This window comes from Notolepis coatsorum, assembly GCF_963971535.1.
Source record: "Notolepis coatsorum genome assembly, chromosome: 12".
Lineage (NCBI taxonomy): Eukaryota > Metazoa > Chordata > Actinopteri > Aulopiformes > Paralepididae > Notolepis > Notolepis coatsorum.
In genome coordinates this window covers 5,436,147-5,455,292 of record NC_140176.1, presented here as the reverse complement: position 1 = coordinate 5,455,292, position 19,146 = coordinate 5,436,147, and the positions used below count along the sequence as shown (strand labels likewise).

The following is a 19,146-nucleotide window of genomic DNA, read 5'->3' as shown; positions in this document are numbered from 1 at the left end:
AATCCAGTCTTTTTCCATAGATCAGTTCAAAAGGTAGGCGATACTGCCACCTGGTGATATTCGATCGGCATTGCAATTCCAAGGTAGGCAAACCATCCAGGGACTTATAGAATGATCCGGATGATGGTTTAGAACCGGGGATCAGAGGAAAAATATCAAAGGATCAAAACCCGAGAAATCTCGGGTATGGCGCTCAACCGCTGGCGAGATAACCCGAGAAATGTCGGGTCTGGCGCTGAATGAGTTAACATTGGACCTCATTCTCAAATGCATTTATGAAAAAGTTAAGAAGGAATTTCTTCTTAACTCCACTTACTAAGTTCCTGGGACAATTCTGGCATTCCTGAACGGTTTCTTATCTGGGATTCGTTCTTAGCTAAGAACAGGATTTTAGAACATGGAAACACGGTCTTTGTTTGAGAAATTTGTGAGAAATCGGGGGGCTAGGTGGCGCAGTGGGCAAGGCGCTCGCCACCAACGCAGGATATGCTGGGTTCGAGCCCAGCTCTCGGTGTTGCTATCAGCTTGGCTGGTCGTTCATACTAATACACATTGGCAGTATTAGGGGGTGGGAAGCTGATGGGTGGGGATCGGACGTTGTGGACAGCGACTCCTACAGGTCGGTTGGTGCGCCTGCGCAGTAGAGTCAGGAAGCGACGGGGGCGGCGTGTCCCTCCCACGCAGACCCTCGCCGCTGAGAGATCGCGCTGTGCAGGTGAAAAGATGCGACGGCTGCCTCCTCGAGTACCGGAGGGGACACGTGATGCAAGGCTTGGTCCACATTGCAGCCGGCTTGTGGGAGGCATGGCCTAACAGCGTTCGAGACAGGGGAGGGTAGAATTGGACGATACGAAAAATTAGGGACGGGAGACAAAATAGAAAAATGGGGAGAAAAAGTAGATAAAAAAAAAGAGAAATTTGTGAGAAATTGGTGATTGCGTTCACATCGATTCTACGGACATCCTCGGATTTAAATAATAATAATAATAAATACTTTTTTTAATTAATAGTCCATATACCGTCTTGTTCTCTATATTTTTTGACCTTGCTTAGTAACAAGAACAACATTCTACATTGTAAGAGTCTCTCTCTCTGTCTCTCTCCCGCTCTCTCTCCCTCTCTCCCTCTCTCTCTATCTATCTCTCTCTATCTCTGTCTCTCTATCTCTCTCTATCTCTATCTCTCTCTCCCCCCTCTTTCTCTCTCCCCCCCTCTCTATCTCTGTCTCTCTCCCTCTCTGTCTCTGTCTCTGTCTCTCTCTCTCTCTCTCTCTCTCTCTCCCCTCTCTCTCCCCCTCCCCCCTCTCTCCCCCCCCCCCTCTCTCTCTCTCTGTCTCTCTCCCCCCCCCCCCCCTCTGTCTCTCTCTCTCCCCCCCTCTCTCTCTCTCCCCCCCCCCCTCTCTCCCCCCCTCTCTCTCTCTCTCCCCCCCTCTCCCTCCCCCCCTTGCTCTCTCTCTCTCCCCCCCTCTCCCCCTCTCTCTCCCCTCCCTCTCTCTCCCCCCCCCCCCTCTCTCTCCCCCCCCCTCTCAGGGAAGATGCGGGGCTCCCTCACTACTCTGGAGCGGCTGGTCCAGATGTTCCCAGAAGACGTGGGCTTGAAGAACGACCTGGGCGTGGCTCACCTGCTGATGGGGGACAACAAGGGGGCTAAGAGGGTCTATGAAGAGGTGAGGGGAGGAGGAACAAGGGGGCTAAGAGGGTCTATGAAGAGGTGAGGGGAGGAGGGGGGGAGGGGGATGGATGGTGAGACGGTTGTGTGAACAAATGGATTACTAACTGACTAACTGACTGACTAATTGAATGACTTACTGAATTTACTTCCTGTATAGTTTATCACTGATTGGTTGTCTTTGCCCTTTGCCCCTCCCCCAGATCCTGGTGGTTGCCCCCGGCGACGGCTTCGCTAAAGTTCACTATGGCTTCATCCTCAAGTCGGAGAACAAGATAGCTGAGAGCATTCCCTACCTTAAGGTGGGTCACATAACACACACACACACACACACACACACACATCTGAAGCAGACCCGAGTTAGATTCTGTAGTTCACACAGTTTAAACTAGTTATCTGTGTGTCTGCAGGGGAACCAGTTTAAACTAGTTCTGTGTGTCTGTAGGTGAACCAGTTTAAACTAGTTATCTGTGGGTGAACCAGTTTAAACTAGTTATCTGTGTGTCTGCAGGAAGGCTTGGAGTCAGGTGAACCAGTTTAAACTAGTTCTGTGTGTGTCTGCAGGAAGGCTTGGAGTCAGGTGAACCGGTTTAAACTAGTTCTGTGTGTCTGCAGGAAGGCTTGGAGTCAGGTGAACCAGTTTAAACTAGTTCTGTGTGTGTCTGCAGGAAGGCTTGGAGTCAGGTGAACCGGTTTAAACTAGTTCTGTGTGTGTCTGCAGGAAGGCTTGGAGTCAGGTGAACCGGTTTAAACTAGTTCTGTGTGTCTGCAGGAAGGCTTGGAGTCAGGTGAACCGGTTTAAACTAGTTCTGTGTGTCTCTGCAGGAAGGCTTGGAGTCAGGTGAACCAGTTTAAACTAGTTCTGTGTGTCTCTGCAGGAAGGCTTGGAGTCAGGTGAACCAGTTTAAACTAGTTATCTGTGTGTCTGCAGGTGAACCAGTTTAAACTAGTTATCTGTGTGTCTGCAGGAAGGCTTGGAGTCAGGTGAACCAGTTTAAACTAGTTATCTGTGTGTCTGCAGGTGAACCAGTTTAAACTAGTTATCTGTGTGTCTGCAGGAAGGCTTGGAGTCAGGTGAACCGGTTTAAACTAGTTCTGTGTGTCTGCAGGAAGGCTTGGAGTCAGGTGAACCGGTTTAAACTAGTTCTGTGTGTCTGCAGGAAGGCTTGGAGTCAGGTGAACCGGTTTAAACTAGTTCTGTGTGTCTCTGCAGGAAGGCTTGGAGTCAGGTGAACCAGTTTAAACTAGTTCTGTGTGTCTGCAGGAAGGCTTGGAGTCAGGTGAACCGGTTTAAACTAGTTATCTGTGTGTCTGCAGGAAGGCTTGGAGTCAGGTGAACCGGGGACGGACGACGGTCGGTTCTATTTCCACCTCGGAGACGCCCTGCAGAGGATGGGAGACAGTAGTGTAAGTATCACACACACATGCACTAACACACACACACACACACCAACACACACACACGCACACACATGCACCAACACACACACACACACACACATGCACCAACACAATCATGCATGAACACACACACACCTCCTGTAGGCCTACTAAGTTAATATGTATTATGTCTCCCCCTGTAGCCCTACTAAGTTAATATGTATTCTCCTGTAGGCCTACTAAGTTAATATGTATTCTCCTGTAGGCCTACTAAGTTAATATGTATTCTCCTGTAGACCTACTAAGTTAATATGTATTATGTCTCCCCCTGTAGGCCTACTAAGTTAATATGTATTATTTCTCCCCCTGTAGGCCTACTAAGTTAATATGTAGTATGTATTCTCCTGTAGGCCTACTAAGTTAATATGTATTATGTATTCTCCTGTAGGCCTACTAAGTTAATATGTATTATGTCTCCCCCTGCAGGCCTACTAAGTTAATATGTATTATGTCTCCCCCTGCAGGCCTACTAAGTGAATATGTATTATGTATTCTCCTGTAGGCCTACTAAGTTAATATGTATTATGTCTCCCCTGTAGGCCTACTAAGTTAATATGTATTATGTCTCCCCCTGTAGGCCTACTAAGTTAATATGTATTATGTCTCCCCCTGTAGGCCTACTAAGTTAATATGTATTATGTCTCCCCCTGTAGGCCTACTAAGTTAATATGTATTATGTATTATCATGTAGACCTACTAAGTTAATATGTAGTATGTCTCCCCCTGCATGCTTACTAAGTTAATATGTATTATGTATTATCATGTAGACCTACTAAGTTAATATGTAGTATGTCTCCCCCTGCAGGCCTACTAAGTTAATATGTAGTATGTCTCCCCCTGTAGGTCTACTAAGTTAATATGTAGTATGTATTCTCCTGTAGACCTACTAAGTTAATATGTAGTATGTATTCTCCTGTAGGCCTACTAAGTTAATATGTAGTATGTCTCCCCCTGCAGGCCTACTAAGTTAATATGTAGTATGTATTCTCCTGTAGGCCTACTAAGTTAATATGTAGTATGTATTCTCCTGTAGGCCTACTAAGTTAATATGTAGTATGTATTCTCCTGTAGGCCTACTAAGTTAATATGTAGTATGTATTCTCCTGTAGGCCTACTAAGTTAATATGTAGTATGTATTCTCCTGTAGGCCTACTAAGTTAATATGTAGTATGTATTCTCCTGTAGGCCTACTAAGTTAATATGTAGTATGTATTCCCCTGTAGGCCTACTAAGTTAATATGTAGTATGTATTCTCCTGTAGGCCTACTAAGTTAATATGTAGTATGTATTCTCCTGTAGACCTACTAAGTTAATATGTATTATGTATTATCATGTAGGCCTACTAAGTTAATATGTATTATGTCTCCCCCTGTAGGCCTACTAAGTTAATATGTAGTATGTATTCTCCTGTAGGCCTACTAAGTTAATATGTATTATGTCTCCCCCTGTAGGCCTACTAAGTTAATATGTATTATGTCTCTCCTGTAGGCCTACTAAGTTAATATGTATTATGTCTCCCCCTGTAGGCCTACTAAGTTAATATGTATTATGTCTCCCCCTGCAGGCCTACTAAGTTAATATGTAGTATGTCTCCCCCTGCAGGCCTACTAAGTTAATATGTAGTATGTATTCTCCTGTAGGCCTACTAAGTTAATATGTATTATGTCTCCCCCTGCAGGCCTACTAAGTTAATATGTATTATGTCTCCCCCTGCAGGCCTACTAAGTTAACATGTATTATGTCTCCCCCTGCAGGCCTACTAAGTTAATATGTAGTATGTCTCCCCTGTAGTCTACTAAGTTAATATGTATTATGTCTCCCCCTGTAGGCCTACTAAGTTAATATGTAGTATGTCTCCCCCTGTAGGTCTACTAAGTTAATATGTAGTATGTATTCTCCTGTAGGCCTACTAAGTTAATATGTATTATGTCTCTCCTGTAGGCCTACTAAGTTAATATGTAGTATGTCTCCCCCTGTAGGTCTACTAAGTTAATATGTAGTATGTATTCTCCTGTAGGCCTACTAAGTTAATATGTATTATGTCTCCCCCTGCAGGCCTACTAAGTTAATATGTATTATGTCTCCCCTGCAGGCCTACTAAGTTAATATGTATTATGTCTCTCCTGCAGGCCTACTAAGTTAATGTATTATGTCTCCCCCTGCAGGCCTACTAAGTTAATATGTATTATGTCTCCCCCTGTAGGCCTACTAAGTTAATATGTAGTATGTATTCTACCTGTAGACCTACTAAGTTAATATGTATTATGTCTCCCCCTGTAGGCCTACTAAGTTAATATGTATTATGTCTCCCCTGTAGGCCTACTAAGTTAATATGTAGTATGTATTCTCCTGTAGGCCTACTAAGTTAATATGTAGTATGTATTCTCCTGTAGGCCTACTAAGTTAATATGTATTATGTCTCCCCTGTAGGCCTACTAAGTTAATATGTAGTATGTCTCCCCTGCAGGCCTACTAAGTTATATGTATTATGTCTCCCCTGCAGGCCTACTAAGTTAATATGTATTATGTCTCCCCTGCAGGCCTACTAAGTTAATATGTATTATGTCTCCCCCTGCAGGCCTACTAAGTTAATAGTATTATGTCTCCTCCTGTAGGCCTACTAAGTTAATATGTAGTATGTCTCCCCTGTAGGCCTACTAAGTGAATATGTATTATGTATTCTCCTGTAGGCCTACTAAGTTAATATGTAGTATGTCTCCCCCTGCAGGCCTACTAAGTTAATATGTATTATGTCTCCCCTGCAGGCCTACTAAGTTAATATATAGTATGTCTCCCCCTGCAGGCCTACTAAGTTAATATGTATTATGTCTCCCCCTGCAGCCTACTAAGTTAATATGTATTATGTCTCCCCCTGCAGGCCTACCATTGGTATGAGCTTGGTCACCAGCGTGGCCATTTTGCCTCGGTGTGGCAGAGATCTCTATATATGTGGATGGACTGAAGGCTCAGCCCTGGTGGACTGCTCAGGAGACTGGATACACTGATCTGGTCAAGGTGTGTGTGTGTGTGTGTGTTGTGTGTTGTGTGTGTGTGCAATTTTACATTTTACTCAATTCACTAATCAAATAGTTCTCTCTGTCTTGAGTGACAATAGGTCTATTATCTGAGTGATGTAGGTCAGGTCAACCAGATCATATTACCTGCATTTTATTTAATGTATCTCCTCTTCCTCTCCCTCTCCCTCTCTCCTCTCTGTCTCTGTCTCTCACTCTCTCACTCTCTCCCTCTCTGTCTTTCTCCCTCTCTCACTCTCTCCCTCTCTCTCTCTCGCTCACTCTCTCTCACTCTCACTCTCTCTCTCTGTCTCTCTCTCTCTGTCTCTGTCTCTCTCTCTCTCTCTCTCCCTCTCTCCCTCTCTCCTCTCTGTCTCTTGCTCTCTCTCTCTCTCTCTTCTCTCTCTCTCTCTCTCTCTCTCTCTCTCTCTCTCTCTCTCTCTATCTCTCTCTCTCTGTCTCTCTCACTCTCTCACTCTCCCTATCTCCCTTCTCTCCTCTCCCCCTCTCTCTCTCTCTCTCTCTCTCTCTCTCTCTCTCTCTCTCTCTCTCTCTCTCTCTCTCTCTCTCTCTCTCTCTCTCTCTCTCTCTCTCTCTCTCTCTCTCTCTCTCTAATTTTATTTAATGTCTCTCTCTCTCTCTCTCCTCTCTTTCTCTCACTCTCTCTCTCTGTCTCTCTCTCTGTCTCTGTCTCTCTCTCCTCTCTCTCTCTCCCTCTCTCTCTCTGTCTCTCTTGCTCTCTCTCTCTCTCTCTCTCTCTCTCTCTCTCTCTCTCTCTCTCTCTCTCTCTCTCTCTCTCTCTGTCTCTGTCTCTGTCTCTCTCACTCTCTCACTCTCCTATCTCCCTCTCTCCTCTCTCCCTCTCTCTCTCTCTCTCTCTCTCTCTCTCTCTCTCTCTCTCTCTCTCTCTCTCTCTCTCTCTCTCTCTCTCTCTCTCTCTCTCTCTCTCTCTAATTTTATTTAATGTCTCTCTCTCTCCCTCTCTCCCTCTCTCCTCTCTTTCTCTCACTCTCTCTCTCTCTCTCTCTCTCTCTCTCTCTCTCTCTCTCTCTCTCTCTCTAGACTCTGGAGCGTAACTGGAGGTCCATCAGGGAGGAGGCTCTGTCTGTGATTGATCAGAACACGGGTCTCTTTGTTCCAGAAGAGGAGAACCTGAGAGAGAGGGGAGACTGGGGACAGTTCACACTGTGGCAGCAAGGTAGGGAGACAGGGGACAGTTCACACTGTGCAGCAAGGTAGGGGAGACTGGGGACAGTTCACACTGTGGCAGCAATGAAAAAAACGCAAAAAAATTAACGAACTAAACGAAAACGCAAAAAAACAAACAAAAAAAAAACAAAAAAGACGCAAAAAAAATAACGAACTAAAACAAAAAGGCAAAAAACGAACAAAAAAAAGAAAAAAAATTAACGAACTAAAACGAAACGCAAAAAAACGAACACAAAATATTTACGAACTAAAACAAAAACGCAAAAAACGAACGCAAAAAAATTAACGAACTAAAACAAACATGCAAAAAAAAAGAACGCAAAAAAAAAAAAAAAAAGAACGCAAAAAAAGAACGAAAAAAAAAAGAACGCTAAAAAATTTACGAACTAAAGCGAAAACGCAAAAAAAGAACAAAAAAATAATTACGAACTAAAACAAAAACGCATAAAAAAATACGCAAAAAAAATTACGAACTAAAACAAAAACGCAAAAAAAACGAACGAAAAAGAAAAAATAAAGAACGCAAAACAATTTACGAACTAAAACAAGGTAGGGGAGACTGGGGACAGTTCACACTGTGGCAGCAAGGTAGGGGGAGACTGGGGACAGTTCACACTGGCAGCAAGGTAGGGGAGACTGGGGACAGTTCACACTGTGGCAGCAAGGTAGGGGAGACTGGGGACAGTTCACACTGTGGCAGCAAGGTAGGGGAGACTGGGGACAGTTCACCCTGTGGCACCAAGGTAGGGGAGACAGGGGACAGTTCACACTGTGGCAGCAAGGTAGGGGAGACTGGGGACAGTTCACACTGTGGCAGCAAGGTAGGGAGACTGGGGACAGTTCACACTGTGGCAGCAAGGTAGGGGAGACTGGGGACAGTCACACTGTGGCAGCAAGGTAGGGGAGACTGGGGACAGTTCACACTGTGGCAGCAAGGTAGGGGAGACTGGGGACAGTTCACCCTGTGGCAGCAAGGTATGGGAGACTGGGGACAGTTCACACTGTGGCAGCAAGGTAGGGGAGACTGGGGACAGTTCACACTGTGGCAGCAAGGTAGGGGAGACTGGGGACAGTTCACCCTGTGGCAGCAAGGTAGGGAGACAGGGGACAGTTCACACTGTGGCAGCAAGGTAGGGGAGACTGGGGACAGTTCACCCTGTGGCAGCAAGGTAGGGGAGACTGGGGACAGTTCACACTGTGGCAGCAAGGTAGGGGAGACTGGGGACAGTTCACACTGTGGCAGCAAGGTAGGGGAGACTGGGGACAGTTCACCCTGTGTGGCAGCAAGGTAGGGGAGACTGGGGGACAGTTCACACTGTGGCAGCAGGTAGGGGAGACTGGGGACAGTTCACCCTGTGTGGCAGCAAGGTAGGGGAGACTGGGGACAGTTCACACTGTGGCAGCAAGGTAGGGGAGACTGGGGACAGTTCACCCTGTGTGGCAGCAAGGTAGGGGAGACTGGGGACAGTTCACCCTGTGGCAGCAAGGTAGGGGAGACGGGGGACAGTTCACACTGTGGCAACAAGGTAGGGGAGACAGGGGACAGTTCACACTGTGGCAGCAAGGTAGGGGAGACTGGGGACAGTTCACACTGTGGCAGCAAGGTAGGGGAGACTGGGGACAGTTCACACTGTGGCGCAAGCTAGGGGAGACTGGGGACAGTTCACCCTGTGGCAGCAAGGTAGGGGAGACTGGGACAGTTCACCCTGTGGCAGCAAGGTAGGGGAGACTGGGGACAGTTCACACTGTGGCAGCAAGGTAGGGGAGACTGGGGACAGTTCACCCTGTGGCAGCAAGGTAGGGAGACTGGGGACAGTTCACCCTGTGGCAGCAAGGTAGGGGAGACTGGGGACAGTTCACCCTGTGGCAGCAAGGTAGGGGAGACTGGGGACAGTTCACCTGTGGCAGCAAGGTATTCATACTGGACATAATACAGATAGAGAGGGGAGACTGGGGACAGTTCACATTTACCTCCCCAATGGGAATTATTTTAATCGGCTGGTTAACACTTTGAATGCCCAGCAGGGGGCACACATTTAGTGCTTGAATGCCCACATCCACTTCAATGTTAGCATTAATATCGCCTAATCTATGTTAAAATTATGCCTATGTGTCTAATCTGCCCGTCACATTATCAATGACCTATTTCCAGGCAACATTGTCGAAGCAGATTGTTTTTTTTATCGGTTCATTTCCGTTTCATAGCATTTAGAAAAACCCTTGTTTTCACGTAAAAAAAAGAGGATTCCATGATAATCGCCCCGTACTGTAATATTCTAGAACGTTGTCATTTGTCGGCCTATTTATGAATCGTTTTCAAATAAACGCTAGATTATCGATAGTATATGTGTACGTGTGCACGCTAGTGCCGCGCGCTGAAAATCGATTCTCTCAGTTCCTGATCGCTCTTAGAGTCAAACAGCCATATTCAAAAAAAAGAAAAAGCTTATATCTCTGTGAAAACGGGTCTGATTATCCTAATACTGGTAAAATAGATTCCTTACCTGAGATCAGATGGTATCCAAATGGATTATTCCAATTCCTGATCGCCATTCCGAAGATCGATCCTTTTATTGATCCACCGTGTATACTGTACAACACATAATCCCCGCTGCTCTGAGGGTCCAGAATGAAGCTGATCGACTCCGGTCACATGCGTGAGAAGTAAAATGTGGAATCCGGGGTTTTTTTCTCATGCCTTTTCATTGAGTCCAATCCAAAAGGGTGAATTACCATCTGGGAAACGATAGGGGGCGCTTTTTCACATCTGAGCGCCTGGAGTGGCTGATTTACCAACGGTAGACTCGGTTGATGAAATATGAATTCAGATTGCTAATAAAAAAAAAAACGACCCGCGGGGGGTAAACCCCGAGTTTCGGCTTGGGCATCCAAAGTGTTAATGTACATATTCCCCTAGAGATGAACACTATGATAGTTTTCCAACATGTACTGTAACATACTGTATATATCTGTCTGTCTGTCTGTCTGTGAGCAGGGAAGAAGGCAGCCGAGGCGTGCCGTAGTGTCCCCAAGACCTGCTCCCTGCTGGACAGATACCCAGAGGCCATAGGCTGCAAGAGAGGACAGGTATGGAGAGGACAGGTGTTTTGGACATAAGAGTAATAAACAATGCAGGATATCGGGACCACACACACACACACTGTTTCTACAATCACACATTTGAAGTTCATTGATATGGTAAACTTTAAAACTCTGCAAGTTATGTACAAAGCAAGAAATAATCAATTACCGGTAAATGTAAGGTCGCTTTCACACAGGGGCTGTTTGGTCCGGACTTTCGGACCAGAATTCGATAGTCCGGTTTTTCGGGTCTGTGTGAATGCGCGTCGAACTCGGTTCGCGGACCAAACAGTCGAACTCTGGTCCGCCTGAAAACGTCGGTCTCGGTTCGGCTTCAGCGAACCAAATATAGGAAGTGATTATTATTACCACTGCTCGCAGCACTCACTGCAAAACAAGCACACTGCATCTAATCTCTCTATCTATCTATCTATATATCTGTGCATCTTGGGAAGAAGGAAGAAAAAACGCGGCTTATTATTATTACCGAGCGCGGCTTATTATATTATTAATAAAACAGCTACTTGTGGGCACTCATAAAAACACCGTGGTCTACAAGTTGTTTAGCAAGAGGATGGTGGTAATGTGCTTCAATAGAACAATGGATCAATGCCATGTCAAAACTCGGCTCCGCTGATCTGGAGGGCTCCGCAGTCTACACACAGACACACACACACGCGCGCGCGTGCACACACGGGATCGCAGCCACACACACATTTCCACTGTCCAATAGACAAGCGCCCTTTTCGACCGCGTGACATTGTTCAGAAGGTCTCGGTCCGCCTGACAGATATCTGTGTGAACGCAGGCGAACCAAATGAAGAATGCAACAATGTTGCAACTTCACCCCCAGAACCGCACCGAGTCCACCAAAACTATATGTGAAAGCGACCTAAGAAGCACATTTCTGGATAAAGAGGGGGGATACAACCTCAGAGGACCATTGGACTTCAAAAAACCTGTGATGAAAACCAACCTGAAAATAATGTGTATCTCCTCTTACGGAGCCACCCTGTGGAATGGGCTAGAGCAGGGGTTCGCGAGCCGCCGTGGGGGGGGTTGCCAGATGATATATATATATATTTTTTTTTTAGATTTCCAAAAAAAAAATTATAATAATAATTGTTTTTGCAGTCAGGCCACTGAACTCAGAAGCAGGCCAGGCCAGTGTTTCTAGTTGCAGCAGCGCAATAGTTAGATAACCTAAGTGGGGAACAACCAGGAGATCACTGCAACTCACACAAGTTGGAGAACTATCTCTCTCTCTCTCTCTCTTGCTCACACACACACAAAGGGAGCCGCATGTGATTGGTGGAGGCGGGACCCTTACAAAAAACAAAAAATCCATCAAAATCAGTTGTTGCTAATCATTGACACATGCTAGCCTGTAATAACCCCCCCCCAGAAAAATCTACTTTGCATTTGATATATTGCAAATATATGCCATCACACACACTGGCATTTAAAGGGTTAGAATTATAAAATGAATATGTGGTGTTATGATCAGGGCTGAAGTTGAATAAAGGATTGTATTTGTTTTCAATCTGACATTACAAAAAACCCGAAAATCCACCAAAATCAGTGTTATACATATGCTAGCCTGTTTTTTAACAATAATTTGTAATGCCATCACAAACACTGGCATTTAAAGGGTACAAATAAAAAAAATGCCTGCACCAGAATGCAGGAAATGAAGTCTTTGTAACAAAAAAATTCCTGGTGGGGGACCCCCAGACCCCCTGCTTAAAAAGTGGCCTGACTGGGGCTATATTTTGCACTATATTTCCTGGCCTGAATGATTTCCCCAGTCCGGCCCTGGTTAAAAGCCTCCAATGCTTATTAAAAAATAAAAGAATAAAAAAAAATAAAAGAATAAAAAAAAAATTTTAAATAAAAAGATTAATAAAATTATAATAATATATATATCTTTTTTTTTTGACCTTCTATAATAGAGGGGGTCGCGGCTCTCTGACACCGTTATTTCTAGGTTTGCGGCCTGAAAACTTTGGGAACCCCTGAGCTAGAGGATGAACTAAATGTGAACTATTGTGAAAACATAAATCAATTCAAATCTAGACTAGATTTTAAATCTAGATTTTCGATAGGTACAGAAGGGAAGAAGAGCTTTAATTGCATATTAATAAAAAATACATATGATACTGTATTGTACGTTATATCATATTACATTATATAATCATATTATAATTAATTTGTATATTATATTAAACTATATTTACACTATACTATTATGGCACTATATTATATTGTATATATCATGTACTATATATCTCATATCACATTATATATGTGTTGTATACACTATTATGTACTATATACTATTATATATACTATTATATACTGCAGGTATACTATACTGTAATATACTATACTGTAAATTAAAAAAGAATAAAATAATAATGAAACGTAAGTCTTCAGGGGTAGGGCCCGACAAGCCTAGTGCTTCTCCCTTCAGCCCTTTTCGGACAATTGGACAATGCTGCAATAGCAGCTGGTAAAACATTGGCCATTTATGGAATGACCGTTGTTATGTGTCCAAAACCCGAAATAAAAAATGACTGAACTGAACTGAACTGAACTGACATTCCTGTCATCTGCAGCTCCCTCACAACTAGTCTGTGGACATTATCCAGCCTTCCAGATATATAAACACCAGCTATTTACATTTGTACCCAAAGCTGTGTAATATCACACATACACACACATACACGCACACGCGCACACACACACACACACACGCACGCACACGCACACGCACACGCACACACGCACACACGCACACACACACGCACACACACACACTCCCCAACACTAGGGGTGGAACTTGTATAGAATAATATTAATAATGCGTGTCTCTCTCTGTGTCCAGATTAAGTTCTCCGTCATGCAGCCCGGGACCCACGTCTGGCCGCACACCGGTCCCACCAACTGCAGACTGAGGCTCCACCTGGGCCTGGTCGTCCCCAGAGAGGGCTGTCGGATCCGCTGCACCAACCAGACCAGGTAACAGCTGTGTTCTGTTCTGTTCTGTTCTGTTCTACCCTGTTCTGTTCTGTTCTGTTCTGTTCTGTTCTGTTCTACTCTGTTCTGTTCTACCCTGTTCTGTTCTGTTCTGTTCTGTTGTGTTCTACCCTGTTCTGTTCTGTTCTGTTCTGTTGTGTTGTGTTCTGTTCTGCTCTGCTCTGTTCTGTTCTGTTCTACTCTGTTCTGTTCTGTTCTACTCTGTTCTGTTCTGTTCTGTTCTACCCTGTTCTGTTCTGTTCTGTTCTGTTCTGTTCTGTTCTGCTCTGTTCTGTTCTGTTCTGTTCTACCCTGTTCTGTTCTGTTCTGTTCTGTTCTGTTCTGTTCTGCTCTGTTCTGCTCTGTTCTGTTCTGCTCTGTTCTGTTCTGTTCTGTTCTGTTCTGTTCTGCTCTGTTCTACTCTGTTCTGTTCTACTCTGTTCTGTTCTGTTCTGTTCTGTTCTGTTCTGTTCTGTTCTGTTGTGTTGTGTTCTGTTGTGTTCTGTTGTGTTGTGTTGTGTTGTGTTGTGTTCTGTTCTGTTCTACTCTGTTCTGTTGTGTTCTACTCTGTTCTGTTGTGTTCTGTTCTACCCTGTTCTGTTCTACTCTGTTCTGTTCTGTTCTACTCTGTTATGTTCTACTCTGTTCTGTTCTGTTCTACCCTGTTCTGTTCTGTTCTGTTGTGTTGTGTTCTGTTCTACCCTGTTCTGTTCTGTTCTGTTGTGTTGTGTTCTGTTCTACTCTGTTCTGTTCTACTCTGTTCTGTTCTGTTCTACTCTGTTCTGTTCTGTTCTACTCTGTTCTGTTCTGTTGTGTTCTGTTCTACTCTGTTCTGTTCTGTTCTACTCTGTTCTACTCTGTTCTGTTCTACTCTGTTCTGTTCTACTCTGTTCTGTTGTGTTCTGTTCTGCTCTGTTCTGTTCTACTCTGTTCTGTTCTGTTCTACTCTGTTCTGTTCTGCTCTGTTGTGTTCTGTTCTGTTCTGTTCTACTCTGTTCTGTTCTACTCTGTTCTGTTCTGTTCTACTCTGTTCTGTTCTGCTCTGTTCTGTTCTGTTCTACTCTGTTCTGTTCTGCTCTGTTCTGTTCTGTTCTGCTCTGTTCTGCTCTGCTCTGTTCTGTTCTACTCTGTTCTGTGCTACTCTACTAGGTTTTGTTCTACTCTGTTCTGTTCTGTCCTACTCTGTTCTGTTCTACTCTGTTCTGTTCTGCTCTGTTCTGCTCTGTTCTGTTCTACTCTGTTCTGTTCTACTCTGTTCTGTTCTGCTCTGTTCTGTTCTACTCTGTTCTGCTCTGCTCTGTTCTGTTCTGTTCTACTCCGTTCTGTTCTACTCTACTAGGTTCTGTTCTGTTCTGCTCTGTTCTACTCTACTATTCTGTTCTGCTCTGCTCTGCTCTGTTCTGCTCTGCCCCCCCCCCATCTCCTCCCCTCTCTAGTAACAGTATTACGCTCTTGTGTTCCAGGGAGTGGGAGGAAGGTAAAGTCCTGATCTTCGACGACTCCTTTGAGCACGAGGTCTGGCAGGACGCCACAAGCTACCGGCTCATCTTCATCATCGACGTCTGGCACCCGGAGCTCACCCAGTACCAGAGACAGACCCTGTCACCCATATAGACCCACCCTGGCACCCATAGAGACTGACGCTGTCACCCATATAGACTGACCCTGTCACCCATATAGACCGACCCTGTCACCCATATAGACCGACCCTGTCACCCATATAGACCGACCCTGTCACCCATATAGACTGACCCTGTCACCCATATAGACTGACCCTGTCACCCATATAGACCCATCCTGTCACCCATATAGACCGACCCTGTCACCCATATAGACCGACCCTGTCACCCATATAGACTGACCCTGTCACCCATATAGACTGACCCTGTCACCCATATAGACCCACCCTGTCACCCATATAGACCCACCCTGTCACCCATATAGACCCACCCTGTCACCCATATAGACCCACCCTGTCACCCATATAGACTGACCCTGTCACCCATATAGACCGACCCTGTCACCCATATAGACCGACCCTGTCACCCATATAGACCGACCCTGTCACCCATATAGACTGACCCTGTCACCCATATAGACTGACCCTGTCACCCATATAGACCCATCCTGTCACCCATATAGACCGACCCTGTCACCCATATAGACCGACCCTGTCACCCATATAGACTGACCCTGTCACCCATATAGACTGACCCTGTCACCCATATAGACCCACCCTGTCACCCATATAGACCCACCCTGTCACCCATATAGACCCACCCTGTCACCCATATAGACCCACCCTGTCACCCATATAGACTGACCCTGTCACCCATATAGACTGACCCTGTCACCCATATAGACTGACCCTGTCACCCATATAGACTGACCCTGTCACCCATATAGACTGACCCTGTCACCCATATAGACTGACCCTGTGTCACCCATACAGACTGACCCTGTCACCCATATAGACAGACAGACAGACTGACTCACTGACTCACTGACTCACTGACTCACTGACTCACTGACAGACTGACATTCTGTGGTAATGATTAAGACTACTGAAGATCAACTTAACTTGCTACAGACAGATTGACGCTCACTGTGTGGATCCATGTTGAGTTGACCCTGGCCGTGGCTGACCCTATGCCGGCCTGCTTGACCTACTGACCCCTGCTGACCCCTGCTCTAGACTCCATGCTACTGATTGCTTTTGGAGAACTATTACAAGGAGATGTTGAGCAGCGATACACAAGAGGACACTTTGGAACGTAGGGCGGCTTAAAGGGGCATGTCACCCGTTATAAGAATCCACATGTGTTTCTCCTGTACCCCAGGACGGTTCAGTCAGTGTTTTGGAAGATTAAACCACTTTCTCGTGAAGCTTAGAAATGAGAGAACCCTTGCAATTGTGATGTTAGCTGGATGTCAAATCTGGGGCCGCTGCGTACATGGACAATGTATGAGACACTGCTTTTGTGGAGCTAGAACATTTTTCACTTGAGTTCTCAAACCCAAATGAGGTGTATATTATTTCCCCACTGCTAACGGATCTGAAACCTTTAAACCTCATTCAGGAGCACGGGCAAACATGTTAAGGCCTCGAGTCAGTACCCCAGGCATGTATGACTATAGAGCAGCCACAGATTTTACATCCATGTCACAGCACGGAAATAACATATTAATTATTCAAATGTGTGGCATTCCCCTTTAATGGGACCAGCAGGACCATCTGATGATACTAGTTGAGAAGTCAAGTGTCAAGGAGGTTGTTGATATTTTGGAGCCACTAAAATGAACGTAATTGTAGTGAACTAGTTACACAACTTGTTGGTCAACTAGCTAGTTGATACTCATTATTCAGATGTTAGTCAGCTAGCTAGTTGATACTCATTATTCAGATGTTAGTCAGCTAGCTAGCTGGTACTCATTATTCAGATGTTAGTCAGCTAGCTAGCTGGTACTCATTATTCAGATGTTAGTCAGCTAGCTAGTTGATACTCATTATTCAGATGTTAGTCAGCTAGCTAGCTGGTACTCATTATTCAGATGTATGTTAGTCAGCTAGCTAGTTGATACTCATTATTCAGATGTTGGTCAGCTAGCTAGCTGGTACTCATTATTCAGATGTATGTTAGTCAGCTAGCTAGCTGATATTCAGATGTTGAACTTTTATATTTTGATGTGAGTTTTTCTCTGTCAGCCCATTGATTCCCTTTCATTCTGACTGCAGTTCTGGGACCATGTAGAGGAATTGTCCTATTTCACTTAGCCTATGCATACAGTTGTTGTGAGAGGGTGGTGCAGTAAATGGCACTTGTTCTCATGGGGGGGGGATAGCTGTATTGAATGTACTTTTGTTTATTGCAAATTATTAGCCACTTTTTTTTTTTTTTTTGCGGTCATTTCAGTTGTAGTGTTTGTTAGGCTACACATTTCATATCTAAGCCTTTTCTCTTAATTTACCGGCTGCTGCAATGGCTAAAAATAGATAGTTTAGTTTACACAGCAAACTCATGGTGGAAAAACGGCAATTCTTCTGCATAAATACAAAGAATTTAGGGTTATATAGCAACTGTTGGACCTGTCCTTGGTTTCTGCTCCTACTGAGTGATATATGTATAGAACGGATACTCTCTTCTCTCTCGTGAATCACAAGGTCTATAATAAACAACAAGGTTGAGTGCTGAGAGGTGACCGACCGTAAACAACTCCGTTTACGGTCTGCGTCGTCGTCCCCGTGCCGGGTCACGGCACTAATGCACCGTTGTCAAGGCGACCTGGCTGTTGTGTCACCGTCGTCTGGACCTGATCATCTTTTAGATTTTTATTTTTTCGTGTGTCATGATCCTTGTCTTACACTAAAAGATGACCGCCATAATAATTTTATAATGTTGTCGTGGAAATGATCATAGTTTCATGTGCATGGGATTCTGAAACTCCAGTGCTACTTGTTTACATGACAATACCGTTCCAGTGCTTACTGTGTGTCCATGATAAGACAGTTTATAACATCGGGTACCGTTCCAGTGCTTACTGTGTGTCCATGATAAGACAGTTTATAACATCGGGTACCGTTCCAGTGCTTACTGTGTGTCCATGATAAGACAGTTTATAACATCAGGGACCGTTCCAGTGCTTACTGTGTGTCCATGATAAGACAGTTTATAACATCAGGGACCGTTCCAGTGCTTACTGTGTGTCCATGATAAGACAGTGATGGTCAATTTAACTCTGGAGTTGCTAACTGGTAGCCTACTAACTAGACGATTAGCCTTCAGAATAAATGACCATGAAACGTATTCATGATGCATTTTAAAGGGATATGTTGACATTTACTTGTCAGAATGTGGTAGCAAAGTTGTATCGTCACATCAGTTCACTTGTTGGCGTCGCTAATTCAAACCGATACCTACCGATCTACACGCTAGTTTGTTAGCTTGCAGCTGGAGTCACCCGTTGGTTTAAATGAAGAACTTTAACAAGTCTAGCGGGGGAACTGTTTCTCCACATTATGGCAAGAGTCGTTATGATACATTAACAAGTCAAAGTAGAATAACTGACTGAAATTGAAAATGTCACAGTCCCTTTTTTATGTGGAAAAAGATATATATTTAATTTAGTCCTAACACGTTCTGTTTCTGATCCTCTCACATGTCACTTTAGTTGGTTGAATCAACATTTAAATATGGGCCAAGAAGTTTTTTGATTTTTCTAATTGTACAAATATTTTTATATGCTGATGATACAGTTGTTTTGTTAATGTGCCTTTGTAATATATAGTGGAGCACATTCAATTCCAACCAGGGTTTGGTTCAACTCACCTTCAAAAAAAACTGTTCAGAATGGAGTGGAATTTCTTCAAAATTCAAATACTGGATTTTTTTTCTTTTTTGTCAATATGAAGGTTTATCATATCAGACCTATTAGGAAACAAGTGGAAACTGATGCTTTTACTAGTGTTATGAGTTGCAGATTCTATTAATGGTGGATGTGAGCTGAGCCAAGACATATGCCGTTACCATAGGACATATTTTCACAATATTGTTGAGTATGAAAATGTAACTTAATAAGGAATATACTTTCTACATAAACTCTGTTGCCCTGGTCCATTTTATTGCGTATACCATGAGCTATGTATGTGTGTTTACGTCTGTTTCTGTGTGTGTTTTACCTGTCTGCCTCACTGCTATTAGTCTCAGTTCAACCTGAA

At 44.3% G+C, this 19,146-nt stretch overlaps 1 protein-coding gene across 1 annotated transcript in view; it reads left to right on the top strand.

Annotated features, from left to right (window-relative positions):
* The window catches only part of LOC311238571 (aspartyl/asparaginyl beta-hydroxylase-like), a 45,714-nt gene extending 30,500 nt beyond the window's left edge, over positions 1 to 15,214 (top strand). Inside the window, 9 exon segments of the mRNA XM_084326670.1 lie at positions 1,530 to 1,666; positions 1,872 to 1,970; positions 2,986 to 3,075; positions 5,987 to 6,053; positions 6,056 to 6,123; positions 7,185 to 7,320; positions 10,327 to 10,418; positions 13,300 to 13,433; positions 14,894 to 15,214. Coding sequence (XP_084182796.1) covers positions 1,530 to 1,666; positions 1,872 to 1,970; positions 2,986 to 3,075; positions 5,987 to 6,053; positions 6,056 to 6,123; positions 7,185 to 7,320; positions 10,327 to 10,418; positions 13,300 to 13,433; positions 14,894 to 15,044 — 974 coding nt within the window. The 3' untranslated portion in view covers positions 15,045 to 15,214.
* Positions 15,215 to 19,146: the final 3,932 nt, after the last annotated feature.